Source organism: Procambarus clarkii, chromosome 5, assembly GCF_040958095.1.
Source record: "Procambarus clarkii isolate CNS0578487 chromosome 5, FALCON_Pclarkii_2.0, whole genome shotgun sequence".
In the NCBI taxonomy this organism is placed as follows: Eukaryota; Metazoa; Arthropoda; class Malacostraca; order Decapoda; family Cambaridae; genus Procambarus; species Procambarus clarkii.
Genome location: NC_091154.1, coordinates 9689751 through 9704750, shown reverse-complemented (window position 1 = coordinate 9704750; position 15000 = coordinate 9689751). Strand labels below are relative to the sequence as shown.

The 15000-nt window shown below is 38.4% G+C and overlaps 1 protein-coding gene across 1 annotated transcript in view; it reads left to right on the top strand.

Moving 5' to 3' along the window:
- Window positions 1–1187: 1187 nt before the first annotated feature.
- The window catches only part of LOC138373237 (uncharacterized), a 19268-nt gene continuing 5455 nt past the window's right edge, over window positions 1188–15000 (top strand). The window contains exons 1-7 of the mRNA XM_069339280.1: window positions 1188–1256; window positions 8136–8225; window positions 8331–8436; window positions 8738–8881; window positions 9932–10018; window positions 11003–11193; window positions 14188–14294. Coding sequence (XP_069195381.1) covers window positions 8136–8225; window positions 8331–8436; window positions 8738–8881; window positions 9932–10018; window positions 11003–11193; window positions 14188–14232 — 663 coding nt within the window. The 5' untranslated portion in view covers window positions 1188–1256 and the 3' untranslated portion in view covers window positions 14233–14294. The remainder of the gene's footprint in view (window positions 1257–8135; window positions 8226–8330; window positions 8437–8737; window positions 8882–9931; window positions 10019–11002; window positions 11194–14187; window positions 14295–15000) is intronic.

The window sequence follows — 15000 nt, the reverse complement described above, 5'->3', positions numbered from 1 at the left end:
GCTTGTTTGCATTTGTGTTCCTCACGTGTGCCCCAAAGAATGAGGTGATTTGATAAAATGCTATGCCCAAGATTACCATCCGAGTGCCGGCGGGGAAGTGGTTCAAATAGCTTCGGCTATCACTTCCTTATGTCCGGTCGTGATGGTCAAGCGGATTAAGGCGTCCCTGTACATACCAGTTTGCGTTGCTCCTGGCAGTATGGGTTCGAGTCACTTCTGGGGTGTGAGTTTTCAGTTATATATATATATATATATATATATATATATATATATATATATATATATATATATATATATATATATATATATATATGTCGTACCTAATAGCCAGAACGCACTTCTCAGCCTACTATGCAAGGCCAGATATGCCTAATAAGCCAAGTTTTCATGAATTAATTGTTTTTCGACTACCTAACCTAACCTAACTTTTTCGGCAACCTAACCTAACCTAACCTATAAAGATAGGTTAGGTAGGGTTGCTTAGGTTCGGTCATATATCTACGATAATTTTCACTCCAATAAAATAAAATTGACCTCATACATAATGAAATGGGTAGCTTTATCATTTCATAAGAAAAAAATTAGAGAAAATATATTAATTCAGGAAAACTTGGCTTATTAGGCAAATCGGGCCTTGCATAGTAGGCTGAGAAGTGCGTTCTGGCTACTAGGTACGACATATATATATATATATGTACATGTATGTATAAGAGTGTGTACATGTATATATAACATTAATAATTTTGTAACTAGCGTCAAAAATTGTTATTTGCTTAGCTAAACAAACTAGAGAGTTCAGTTCCTGAACCCATTATGTGCCTTTGTAATCCTTTACACCACCGCCCACGGGATGGGTATGGAGTGCATAATAAAGAAAGAAATTGAAATAATAAGGGTATGAAATGTATCAACATAAAACATTAATGTTAGTGGCCATCAGGTAAAATCAGGTTATTATTTGTAAATAATTTAAATGATTTAAACTAAATACGAACTTAATATATTTTGCTAACGCAAAAATATATTCCCGAGGTATTGTAATTGCAAATAAATATTTAATACAATTATTTGTAACATTTTTTTTATTTTAGATTTCCGTATTGCTTGATAATATATAATAGCGTTTAGAAAATGCCAGCGCTGGACATTCTTTAGGCTCGTTGCATGTTGTGGTAGTCGCCGCCATTTTAAAACCGTGTCGAGAGGGACTGCTGCTGGCTTATCCACAAACTCCTGCTGCATCTTCAATAGTTAAGGTAACTGTTTTCTTTTATTTGCTCTTAGACATGTGTAGTATATATATAAGCTTGTGGTGGTAGGCTGGATGGTGGTGTTGATGGTGGTGTTGTGTTGATGGCCCTAGCTGGAGGCGTGTTGATGGCCCTAGCTGGAGGTGTGTTGATGGCCCTAGCTGGAGGCGTGTTGATGGCCCTAGCTGGAGGTGTGTTGATGGCCCTAGCTGGAGGCGTGTTGATGGCCCTAGCTGGAGGTGTGTTGATGGCCCTAGCTGGAGGCGTGTTGATGGCCCTAGCTGGAGGTGTGTTGATGGCCCTAGCTGGAGGTGTGTTGGTGGCCCTGGCTGGAGGTGTGTTGGTGGCCCTGGCTGGAGGTGTGTTGATGGCCCTAGCTGGAGGTGTGTTGATGGCCCTAGCTGGAGGCGTGTTGATGGCCCTAGCTGGAGGTGTGTTGATGGCCCTAGCTGGAGGAGTGTTGATGGCCCTAGCTGGAGGCGTGTTGATGGCCCTAGCTGGAGGCGTGTTGATGGCCCTAGCTGGAGGAGTGTTGATGGCCCTAGCTGGAGGCGTGTTGATGGCCCTGGAGGCGCGTTGATGGCCCTGAAGGTGTGTTGGTGGCCCTGGCTGGAGGTGTGTTGGTGGCCCTGGCTGGAGGTGTGTTGATGGCCCTAGCTGGAGGCGTGTTGATGGCCCTAGCTGGAGGTGTGTTGATGGCCCTAGCTGGAGGCGTGTTGATGGCCCTAGCTGGAGGCGTGTTGATGGCCCTAGCTGGATGGTGTGTTGATGGCCCTAGCTGGAGGCGTGTTGATGGCCCTAGCTGGAGGTGTGTTGATGGCCCTAGCTGGAGGAGTGTTGATGGCCCTAGCTGGAGGCGTGTTGATGGCCCTAGCTGGAGGTGTGTTGATGGCCCTAGCTGGAGGAGTGTTGATGGCCCTAGCTGGAGGCGTGTTGATGGCCCTGGAGGCGTGTTGATGGCCCTGGAGGTGTGTTGATGGCCCTAGCTGGAGGCGTGTTGATGGCCCTAGCTGGAGGCGTGTTGATGGCCCTAGCTGGAGGCGTGTTGATGGCCCTAGCTGGAGGCGTGTTGATGGCCCTAGCTGGAGGCGTGTTGATGGCCCTAGCTGGAGGTGTGTTGATGGCCCTAGCTGGAGGCGTGTTGATGGCCCTAGCTGGAGGTGTGTTGATGGCCCTAGCTGGAGGCGTGTTGATGGCCCTAGCTGGAGGCGTGTTGATGGCCCTAGCTGAAGGTGTGTTGATGGCCCTAGCTGGAGGTGTGTTTATGGCCCTAGCTGGAGGCGTGTTGATGGCCCTAGCTGGAGGTGTGTTGATGGCCCTAGCTGGAGGCGTGTTGATGGCCCTAGCTGGAGGCGTGTTGATGGCCCTAGCTGGAGGTGTGTTGATGGCCCTAGCTGGAGGCGTGTTGATGGCCCTAGCTGGAGGTGTGTTGATGGCCCTAGCTGGAGGCGTGTTGATGGCCCTAGCTGGAGGCGTGTTGATGGCCCTAGCTGGAGGTGTGTTGATGGCCCTAGCTGGAGTTGTGTTGATGGCCCTACCTGGAGGTGTGTTGATGGCCCTACCTGGAGGTGTGTTGATGGCCCTAGCTGGAGGCGTGTTGATGGCCCTAGCTGGAGGCGTGTTGATGGCCCTAGCTGGAGGCGTGTTGATGGCCCTGGAGGCGTGTTGATGACCCTAGCTGGAGGTGTGTTGATGGCCCTAGCTGGAGGTGTGTTGATGGCCGTAGCTGGAGGTGTGTTGATGACCCTAGCTGGAGACGTGTTGATGGCCCTAGCTGGAGGTGTGTTGATGGCCCTAGCTGGAGGTGTGTTGATGGCCCTACCTGGAGGTGTGTTGATGGCCCTAGCTGGAGGCGTGTTGATGGCCCTAGCTGGAGGCGTGTTGATGGCCCTAGCTGGAGGCGTGTTGATGGCCCTAGCTGGAGGCGTGTTGATGGCCCTAGCTGGAGGCGTGTTGATGGCCCTAGCTGGAGGTGTGTTGATGGCCCTAGCTGGAGGTGTGTTGATGGCCCTAGCTGGAGGTGTGTTGATGGCCCTAGCTGGAGGTGTGTTGATGGCCCTAGCTGGAGGTGTGTTGATGGCCCTAGCTGGAGGCGTGTTGATGGCCCTAGCTGGAGGCGTGTTGATGGCCCTAGCTGGAGGCGTGTTGATGGCCCTAGCTGGAGGTGTGTTGATGGCCCTAGCTGGAGGTGTGTTGATGGCCCTAGCTGGAGGTGTGTTGATGGCCCTAGCTGGAGGCGTGTTGATGGCCCTAGCTGGAGGTGTGTTGATGGCCCTAGCTGGAGGTGTGTTGATGGCCCTAGCTGGAGGCGTGTTGATGGCCCTAGCTGGAGGCGTGTTGATGGCCCTAGCTGGAGGTGTGTTGATGGCCCTAGCTGGAGGCATGTTGATGGCCCTAGCTGGAGGCGTGTTGATGGCCCTAGCTGGAGGCGTGTTGATGGCCCTAGCTGGAGGCGTGTTGATGGCCCTAGCTGGAGGTGTGTTGATGGCGCTAGCTGGAGGTGTGTTGATGGCCCTAGCTGGAGGCGTGTTGATGGCCCTAGCTGGAGGTGTGTTGATGGCCCTAGCTGGAGGTGTGTTGATGGCCCTAGCTGGAGGCGTGTTGATGGCCCTAGCTGGAGGCGTGTTGATGGCCCTAGCTGGAGGCGTGTTGATGGCCCTAGCTGGAGGTGTGTTGATGGCCCTAGCTGGAGGCGTGTTGATGGTGGTGTTGATGGCCCTGGATGATGTATTATAAATCTAAATCTAAACCCTAAATATAAATCATTTATATATATATGTATATATATATATATATATATATATATATATATATATATATATATATATATATATATATATATATATATATATATATATATATATATATTATGGATATCAGAGGTCCCAGGACATTGGACCCAGGACAATTATTGTGCATGTGTAGTATGTATATTTATGTAGCATATTGGCATATTTAATGGCATTTAGTTAATGCCACTTAGTGGCATGTCTCTGCACCCTTTCCAGTTTGTTGATATGCTTCTTAAGATATGGGCACCATACAACTGCTGCATACTCCAACTTTGGTCTAACAAAAATTGTGAACAATTTCAAAATTTCTGTTGAATTCCTGTTTCCTAGTTCTGCATCTGTTTTGGTATAACACCTCCTTTTTTATTAGGCCTCCAATTATGAATTACTTTATAACCAGCTAAGTTGTAGAGTTTGGTATAGTCTTTACTTAGCCAAGTTTCTGTTAAAATGAGGGTCCGTCTAATTCCCACAAGCTACCACAAAGCTTCCTGGCAATACGTTAGTAATGAATAAATATAATATGTTAGGTTAGGTTGACCTAACCTAACCTAACCTAACCGTTGCTTGGATTGTCGACTTGATTTGGCGTCACCAGCTCTTTATTTTCGTCTAATTTCTTTATAAAAAGATACTTTTTCAGATTAAAATTGTTTTTTTCGTGTTGTACATTCAGCACCAACATTATAATGAGTAAATATATCATATTTATTCATTACTAACGTATTGCCAGGAAGCTGAGTGGTTAGGTCTCGATAAATTTCCTGGTATAATATTATTGTTTGCTATTCTCCATCTTAGACTAGGCAAGTTGAAGTCACCTAGGAAGATAATATCAGGTATCGGGTTCTCCATTTTGTTTATCTGTTCTGTGAATTCCTCGGCCGTTGCATCTGGCGGTTTGTATATTAGAATAATCACTAAATTTATTTTCTCTATTTTTAATCCCAATACCTCTACCACCTCATTTGTAACGTTAAGGAGCTCCGAGCATACAAGGTCTTCCATAGTATACAGACCCACTCCTCCATGTGACCTAATTTTCCTATCACAGTTCTGTACTTTTCGAGACTACATTTCAAATATTCCCTAACATACATGGCTTCTCCCCCCTCCTTGTGTATTATATCTTTGTGTGAAATAGTTTAATTCCATTTATGGGACATTCAGCAAATAGTTCTCTATTTTTTACATTCATCAATGTTTCGGTACGTGCAATAGTATGTATTGTTTCATTGCAGATAACAGCATTTAAATTGTTTTTGTTTCTTAGACTTAGACTCGTACTACCAAGTTGCTGTTGGCAATTGGATAATTTTTTTATGAAGTCATTTGTTATTTTTTCCCCAACTTTAGTAATTTATGCTTTTGATCTCAATTAGTTTTATATCCTAGCTTTTTAATTTTTTCCCCTTATATATTGCCATCTTCTCTGTCTGCTTTACATGGCTTAAGCAGAGTCATGTCTGCTTAAGCCTTTGTTATTTTACTAATTTACCTGTTTTAATTATTATTTGTTTTCAAAGTTTAGTTTACCCCATTTTATTTGCTTTTTGCAGTACAGTACTTTACTAATAATCTTGTAATAGTAATTGGTAATGTAGCACTTGGCCTTTCTCCTTCAGAATGTATGCACACATTATAGAAAGAAGAGAATACCACACAAGATGGCAGCATATGTCACGGGCCAAAAAACGACGCCTAAAAGAACAGGCGTCCCAGCGTGGCAAAAATGAAAATAGTGATGAGGTTGAGATTCAGTTGTTGAATCAGGATCCTTTGGCCAATGTTACAACAAACAGAATAGATGATGACCATGCTGCTTTGTCATCTAATTCAGAACCTAATATTGGTTGTGGAGTCAATGGAGATGCATCATCATCTCTCGAAAGTCAGAGAGAGAGAGATTGGACTTGGGACATGATTGATGAGCATGACCCAATATCATCAGAGTCAGAGAGCAGTGGTGATGAGGATGATAAATCATTATCAGATGTATTGTTAGTATGGGTCAATAAATATGGCATAACACACAATGCCATTGATAATTTATTAAAAAAATTGAGAAAACAGGGACATAATATAAGGGAGCCGGTCGGTCGAGCGGACAGCACGCTGGGCTTGTGATCCTGTGGTCCTGGGTTCGATCCCAGGCGCCGGCGAGAAACAATGGGCAGAGTTTCTTTCACCCTATGCCCCTGTTACCTAGCAGTAAAATAGGTACCTGGGTGTTAGTCAGCTGTCACGGGCTGCTTCCTGGGGGTGGAGGCCTGGTCGAGGACCGGGCCGCGGGGACACTAAAGCCCCGAAATCATCTCGAGATAACCTCAAGACATGCTGACTTGCCAAAAACAGCTCGTTCGTTACTGAATACAGTTAAACATATACCTACTGAGACTAAATCAGGCATGATGTATATCTACTTGGGGTTAGAGGAGGAAATGTTGAAAACTTTAAGGCTGTATCCTAAATCAACAATAAGAGATTTTGCAGAAATATCTTTAATTTGCAACATTGATGGTTTGCCAATATTTAGAAGTAAAAATGAAAGTTTATGGCCTGTTCTTTGTGCTATCAATAATGTCAAACCTATAAGAGTTTTCCCAGTAGTCCTCACATACGGAAGCTCTAAACCTAGTGATTTAGATTTTTTAAATGAATTCATTCAGGAATTGAAAAAAATTATGCACTATGGATTTAAAAATGATGACAAAACATTGCCAGTAAAACTAAAAGGAGTCATATGTGATGCCCCAGCAAAAGCAATGGTGAAGGCAATCAAACTCCACTCTGGCTACTTTGGGTGTGATAGATGTACCCAAGAGGGTGTTTGGAATGGAAGAATGACTTATCAACAAGTGAAAAATTTACAACTCAGAACAGATGAAGATTTTCGTAATTAATCTAATTCTCAACATCACCATGGTAGATCACCATTCTGTGACTTAAATATAAATATGGTGAGTACTTTTCCCATAGACTATATGCATCAGATATGTCTTGGGGTTATGAAAAGGTTACTTCTTGCCTGGATACGAAACAAAAACATAAAATTATGTGCTCGCCAAGTTGATGAAATTAGTCAGCGTCTAATTAAAATAACAAAATTTGTGCCTATGCACTTTGCACGTAAACCTCGAAGTCTTTCAGAGGTTGATAGATGGAAAGCGACTGAATACAGGCAACTCCTTCTCTACACCGGTAAGATTGTACTGAAGGGGATCTTACCCAAAGAATTGTATGACCATTTCCTGACTCTGAGTGTAGGCATTTCTATTCTTGTATCACCTAAATTGATTCAGTTAAATTACAGCCATTATGCACATGATCTTTTGCTGTACTTTGTGTTAAAGGCTCGTGAGCTGTATGGTAAGGATTTTTTAGTGTACAATGTACACTGCCTAACACACATATCCTCTGATGCCAAAGAGTTTGGTAGTTTGGACAGATGTTCAGCATTTCCATTTGAAAATTACCTGCAGCAGGTTAAGAATATGGTTCGATCAAGTAAAAACCCTCTTGTTCAAATTGCAAAGAGGCTGAAAGAGATGCAGCATGCTCAAAGGATTTATACACCAAATACAGAACATAAAATATATACCAAGGCACCAAACAATGCCTATTTGCTGAATAATGAAACTTGCTGCCAAGTTTTGGACACTGTCAGTGACACCGATGAAAATGGAGACAGCATGTTCCTTTGCAGGGTATATTCGAGAAGTATACCTCTCTTTGAGAAACCTTGTAACTCCAAATTAATTGGATCATTTAAGGTTCTTACTAGGAATTCATCCATGAAGGTGATTCCAGCAAGAAAACTAAACCGCACAGGTATGATGATCGAGACAGAAAGCGCAAATACTTTTCTGTCAATACTACATGACTTATGACAAGTACGTATTTAAATACTGTATCCTATAAAACTATTAAGCCTTTTAGTCCATACATGGCAGCTACTGTTTATACCAACCAAAAATCATTTACAAATGTGGCTAATCTATGATTGACATAGTCAAGTAAATCTATTACCAACTTTATGCTAATTTCTTTTTTGGGGGAGAACAACCCTTAATAAGATTTTTCAATTTTGTAGATGACATCTGAAAAGCAGTATGCAGTGGTAGGCTTCAATGATCATAGTGTGGGTATCATCTCCACAACCTGGATTGAAAAATCTGATGATGTAAGCATTACTTTGAAACTAAAAAATTTCATATATTGAGTTGGTTTAAAAATATTCCAAATTAGTGCTAAAATTATCATGTAACAGTTTATTTTGACTTTTCAGGAAACCATATTGTGCTGGTGGCCACGGAGCAGGCATACAGTTAGTGCCCAAAAGCATGAAAAGCCAGACACGACAAACTGGCGAGTGCATGTCGTATCAACAACTGGTAGGTATTAAATTTATAATTATTAAGATTTAAGATACAAGACACCTATTCATTCATTCACCATAACTTTAACACTGCAGACATAAAAACAGCATTATAATTATATTTTAATCACAAGATGGGTTTCCTCATAGCTACTTAAGACTTGTGTGCCCCAGTTATAAGTTCCAAATCATGTACGTCGTATTATTAAACATCTCTTTAGGAAGCTGATTTAAGTTATTTCTTAGTGTTCACTATACTAGGTAACGATAAATATATATCTCGCTGATATATTACTAATTATATTCAATTATTACAGATGATTTTGACGTTGCAAAACGAAGATGCTTAGCTGCGGAAGACACTTCAAATGTCGAAACTGAAGACGATATGGGCTATCCTCGACAACGAAAAAGGAAACCATGCTTCAAATATGAAGAAGAGAATTCCGAGAATAACAAACGTAAGCATTGATAACCTACTACATACAGTAATTTAAAAAAAATTTGCAAGTTGAAAAATGCCATTCAATACATTAAACAATTTAAATAATTTCAGGCAATCATCACTCGTCTCAATCCAAGAAGAAGTGTTCGCCATCTTCATATGAGAATACAGCTTGAAAAGAAATAAGTCCTCCACAAAAATACCATATTATTCTGGTATATTAAGTGAATGTAAGGATTAGTAGTAAATAACATTAAAAGTTCTAAATTGATATTTAACCATGCTTCCTTTGTTTGGTTATTTATGCTTTTGGTTTAAAAAAAACTAAAAACTGCTCTAAACTTAGTTCTTCCTGCTTTTTTTTTTTTTTTTTTTGTTTAATTCCTTCTGGAAGTACTAGAAGCTTTGAGTAATTTTTATGCTTATCTGGAATTTCTGTATAGAAATGTTTTTATTTCTAATTGTTTAATATTAAGCATATTATTCTTTTATGTGCATATGGGGCCTCGTAGCCTGGTGGATAGCGCGCAGGACTCGTAATTCTGTGGCGCGGGTTCGATTCCCGCACGAGGCAGAAACAAATGGGCAAAGTTTCTTTCACCCTGAATGCCCCTGTTACCTAGCAGTAAATAGGTACCTGGGAGTTAGTCAGCTGTCACGGGCTGCTTCCTGGGGGTGGAGGCCTGGTCGAGGACCGGGCCGCGGGGACACTAAAGCCCCGAAATCATCTCAAGATAACCTCAAGATAACCTCTAGTGAACTTTTCCCACTTTGTCTAGCAGGTGCTTTTCACTTGTCACAGTTCAGGGAAATTTTGGTTTTCCTTTGATCTAGTCACTAGAAACAAGCTGGTTTGTTATTACTTTTCTTTTTGTTTGTCCCTTACGTGTTAATTTGTCCTTTATCTTACCTTTACCTTACGTGTTAATTTGTCCCTTACCTTAAGTTAATTTTTAAAATATGTATCTCATGTTGACCCTCACCTCTCTCATGTTCAAACTATATTAAAGTCTTAAAAATATTATTTGGTTAACAAGTGTTTGAAATAAGCATAACTCCTTTTCAGCTAATAGAACAGTCCTACAAAAGCCGTCTCCAGTGAAGACTACACTTCACAATACACCGTTGACGCCATCAGTATTTCTTCATGAAGGTAATAAGTAATTATTTAAAATATATATCATGTTGACCCTCATTCTCTCTCTCATGTTGACCTCCCTTTTCTCATGTTGAAATTTGTTTTGTTAATTTTGTTCTGTCACCTCTTCTTATTCTGTGTGTATGTGTGTCTGTCTCTGTATGTCTCTCTATCTTTCTTTTCTTTCTTTTTCTTTATTTATTTCTTTCTTTTCTTTTTTCTTCTCTTCTCATGTTGGCCCTCCTCTCTCTCATGATAACCCCCCCCCCCCCCACCCTCTCTGATGTTGGCTCACCCTCTTTCTGATGTTGGGTAGTTTAAATGTGATGTAGACATGTAGTATAACTTATAATATTAGTATGCAGTAGTAAAAGCTCATGAAATTTGTTGATTATACAGTACAGTAGTTAGATTTTAATAGCTAAATCTTGCAATCTTAAAGACAATGAGCTGGTCACGCCAAGTACATTAGTCGTTAGGACTCCAAGGTCAATAAAGGAATTTATTCGACCCAAAGTCACCAGACAAGAACGATGGGAGTTTGAAAGAAATGATGCAGAATATGAGTAAGCTTTGAAAGTTTAATTAATTTATTATGTAGCCTATAACCTATATGTACCCTATGGGTGATAGGCATAAGTTTCATGTTCAAGTAGCCTGCAAACTGAGCAGGTTAGATTGCTGAATTTGCTTCCCATTATATAAGCAGTTTCATAAAATGTAGGGCTGGACAAGTATATGAGTGGGATTGGGTGATTATAGATAGGAGCTGCCTCGTATGGGCCAATAGGTCTTCTGCAGTTACCTTTGTTCTTATGTTCTTATAATTACTAAGCAATTATCCCATTATCTATCACATCAGTCATAGCCTACTTTTTGGGTGCTTTCTCAGTGTCAGTCATTTTAACATATACTTTATAATGCTTTTATTTTAAATGTACATTCAAGATATGTAATATAATAGCATGTAGACTTTCTATATACTGTATAAATTTCCAGGTAACATGTTGCAGGCCATATACACTGAAGTGAATGAACTGAAAAGTGATATAAAGATATTGAAAACAACTTTGACTACAAAAGAAACAGACAAGATCATAGAAGATCTAATACCAAGTCCTATTGCTGCAGAAGGTGATCTTAATGCTCTCAATAGGAAGTTAGCGGAATCGAGTTTCAGAACAAAATTTGTAAGTGGTATTTTAACAGTAATGTTTCCTTCAATTTTTCATCTTCTTAAATATTACAGATATTTGCTAATTTTCTAATTAAAATTTTTTGGTAGTTCATGCAGAAAAGATAAAATTGCTAAATAATAAGAATAATGATATAATCTTGTTTATATAGGATAGGATAAAATATAACACTTACGTATTTGTAAATTATGTAATATTAACACAGAGTCTTTCACACTCTCCTGAGTGCTTTCTCAAGGTCTTGAGTGTATGGTTAGGATGAGGCTTACATTTCAACGACTATATTTCTCTTGCTAATTTTGTTAGTCGTTGAGATGTATCTCTTCATAACACACACACTTATCTGCTTGATGGGGGTCTGGGAGTTCTTCTACTCCCCAAGCCCGGCCCGAGGCTAGGCTTGACTTGAGAACTTTGTTCTAGTGCTTGGCTTGGGCTTGGTGATTGTGGGGATTATCATAGAGGATTACATGCTGTTATGGAAATAGTCAACTAGAGGGTTATTTTGTAGACCCAGGTCAATATTGAAATCACCTCCTAGAATGATGTGATTTTTGTTGAGATGTTATTTATGATAAGATTCCTTATCATAAATGTTATTTATGATGATGATGATGATATATATATATATATATATATATATATATATATATATATATATATATATATATATATATATATATATATATATATATATATATATATATATATATATATATATAATATATATATATATATATATATATATATATATATATATATATATATATATATATATATATATATATATATATATATATATATATATATATATGGCACAACTCTCCTAAACATGTTTAGGAGAGTTGTGCCTTAAGCAGAGACACTGTGTCTTCCCATATTAACAGGGACTTGATGAAATTAACGTCTAAATGACCCCTCACTTGCTCTGGTGCTCTTGGGAGGTGTTGATCTTTGGGGGATTTAAATACTCCGAAATTACCATCTCTTTTAAGGGTCTGAGCGGTGGTGCAGAGGGTTAAGGCGTACCTGTTATGCCAGTTGCTGGAAGGCTTCTGTGCTGGCTAGGGTTCGAGTCTCCTGGTGGGAAAGTGTTCTAAAGTTATATATATATATATATATATATATATATATTTATTTATTAGTATATTTTGGTAGCAGTCTTTCCTGTAGACATATATTATTAAATATGACCGAAAAAGTAAGATTAATAATTCTAACACGAATTTTCTCAATCTTTCTTACATTTCTTTTCACTGTTGGAGGTAAATCAAAAATCAATTCTCCAAAATTCATTTTTATTTCTAGTCTGACGCGACACGAGTGCGTTTCGTAAAACTTATTACATTTTCAAAGACTTTAGTTTACAAATACACAACTGAATAGAACTTACGCATCTCCGATTTTATATCTACATTTGAGAGAGGTGGATGGGGTGAGGTGGCATTAATAGGGTATTAATTTCATCAACACAAGACAGAACAAGAGGTGGCATTAATAGGGTATTAATTTCATCAACACAAGACAGAACACGAAACAATGGGTATTGAATAGAAGTGATTGTAGAAAGCCTATTGGTCCATATTTCTTGATGCTTCTATATTGGAGCGGAGTCTTGAGGTGGGTAGAATATAGTTGTGCATTAATTGGCTGTTGATTGCTGGTGTTGACTTCTTGATGTGTAGTGCCTCGCAAACGTCAAGCCGCCTGCTATCGCTGTATCTATCGATGATTTCTGTGTTGTTTACTAGGATTTCTCTGGCGATGGTTTGGTTGTGGGAAGAGATTATATGTTCCTTAATGGAGCCCTGTTGCTTATGCATCGTTAAACGCCTAGAAAGAGATGTTGTTGTCTTGCCTATATACTGGGTTTTTTGGAGCTTACAGTCCCCAAGAGGGCATTTGAAGGCATAGACGACGTTAGTCTCTTTTAAAGCGTTCTGTTTTGTGTCTGGAGAGTTTCTCATGAGTAGGCTGGCCGTTTTTCTGGTTTTATAGTAAATCGTCAGTTGTATCCTCTGATTTTTGTCTGTAGGGATAACGTTTCTATTAACAATATCTTTCAGGACCCTTTCCTCCGTTTTATGAGCTGTGGAAAAGAAGTTCCTGTAAAATAGTCTAATAGGGGGTATAGGTGTTGTGTTAGTTGTCTCTTCAGAGGTTGCATGGCGTTTCACTTTCCTTCTAATGATGTCTTCGACGAAACCATTGGAGAAGTCGTTGTTGACTAGGACCTTCTTTTCCACAGCTCATAAAACGGAGGAAAGGGTCCTGAAAGATATTGTTAATATCTTTCTATAATTTCTAGAAAAACAAGAACTATATAATGTTATTTTAAGTAAGTAACAAAAAAATTAAATAATTTTTTTTTATTTAAAATTCACTAAAAAATATAAATTTTAAGTTCAAATAAAGTGTATAAATGATTATATTTCTATCACTTGCTCTTAAGATTGTTTCATTTAATAGAGGTTGGTCATAATTGTTCTCTGCTGCTAGTACTGTAGAACTGACTGACTTAGCTATGGGAAAATGTAAACTTAATTGGTTTATCCTTTACAGTATTTTGCAGTTTATTTCATGATCCTGTGGTTAATACTTGCATAAATAGTAGATTGCAAAATGCATTTTTATATCATTAGTATTAAATAATAATAATAATAATAATAATGTAAATAATTGACTTTTAAACAACGTACAATTCATTGGTCGGTGAGATTACATTAGTAATATTTTTTTCATTCTTGCAAAGCCTTAACAAAGCCGTTAACATGTTAATATAAACGTGATCACCTTCCACTTTTTTTCTCATGTGCTACCTACATGTACAAAACCTTATTCCTAAATGCATATCTTGTTCTTGTTGTCTTTTATATGTTGTGTATCACCATCTCTGGAGAGTTTTATCTGATGTGTAAATTACTTTTAATTTTACAGAATATTATTGTTATACAGAATTTGTTATATAAATAACTGTTAATTTTACAGAATCATCTATCAACGCACATCCGCAAGTTAAGGTGGAAGACGTGACCTTTCATATTTCTGAAGTACTGAAACATGCACCAAACAGGCCTGGTGGATCTAGGTACAAGGTAAAATAATTTAAATTTGTGTTTTTTTTTACTAATTATCTATATATATATATATATATATATATAAATATATATATATATATATATATATATATATATATATATATATATATATAAACATATATAAACAATATATATATAAATATATATATATATATATGTCGTACCTAGTAGCCAGAACGCACTTCTCGGCCTACTATGCAAGGCCTGATTTGCCTAAAAAGCCAAGTTTTCCTGAATTAATATATTTTCTCTAATTTTGTTCTTATGAAATGATAAAGCTACCCATTTCATTATGTATAAGCTCAATTTTTTTTGTATTTGAGTTAAAATTAACATAGATATATGACCGAACCTAACCAACTCTACCTAACCTAATCTAACCTATCTATAGGTTAGGTTAGGTTAGGTACCTGAAAATGTTAGGTTAGGTTAGGTAGGTTAGGTAGTCGAAAAACAATTAATTCATGAAAACTTGGCTTATTAGGCAAATCGGGTCTTGCATAGTAGGCATAGAAGTGCGTTCTGGCTACTAGGTACGACATATATATATATATATATATATATATATATATATATATATATATATATATATATATATATATATATATATATATATATATATATATATATATTTATATATATATATATATATATATTTATATATATATATATATATATATTTATATATATATATATATATATA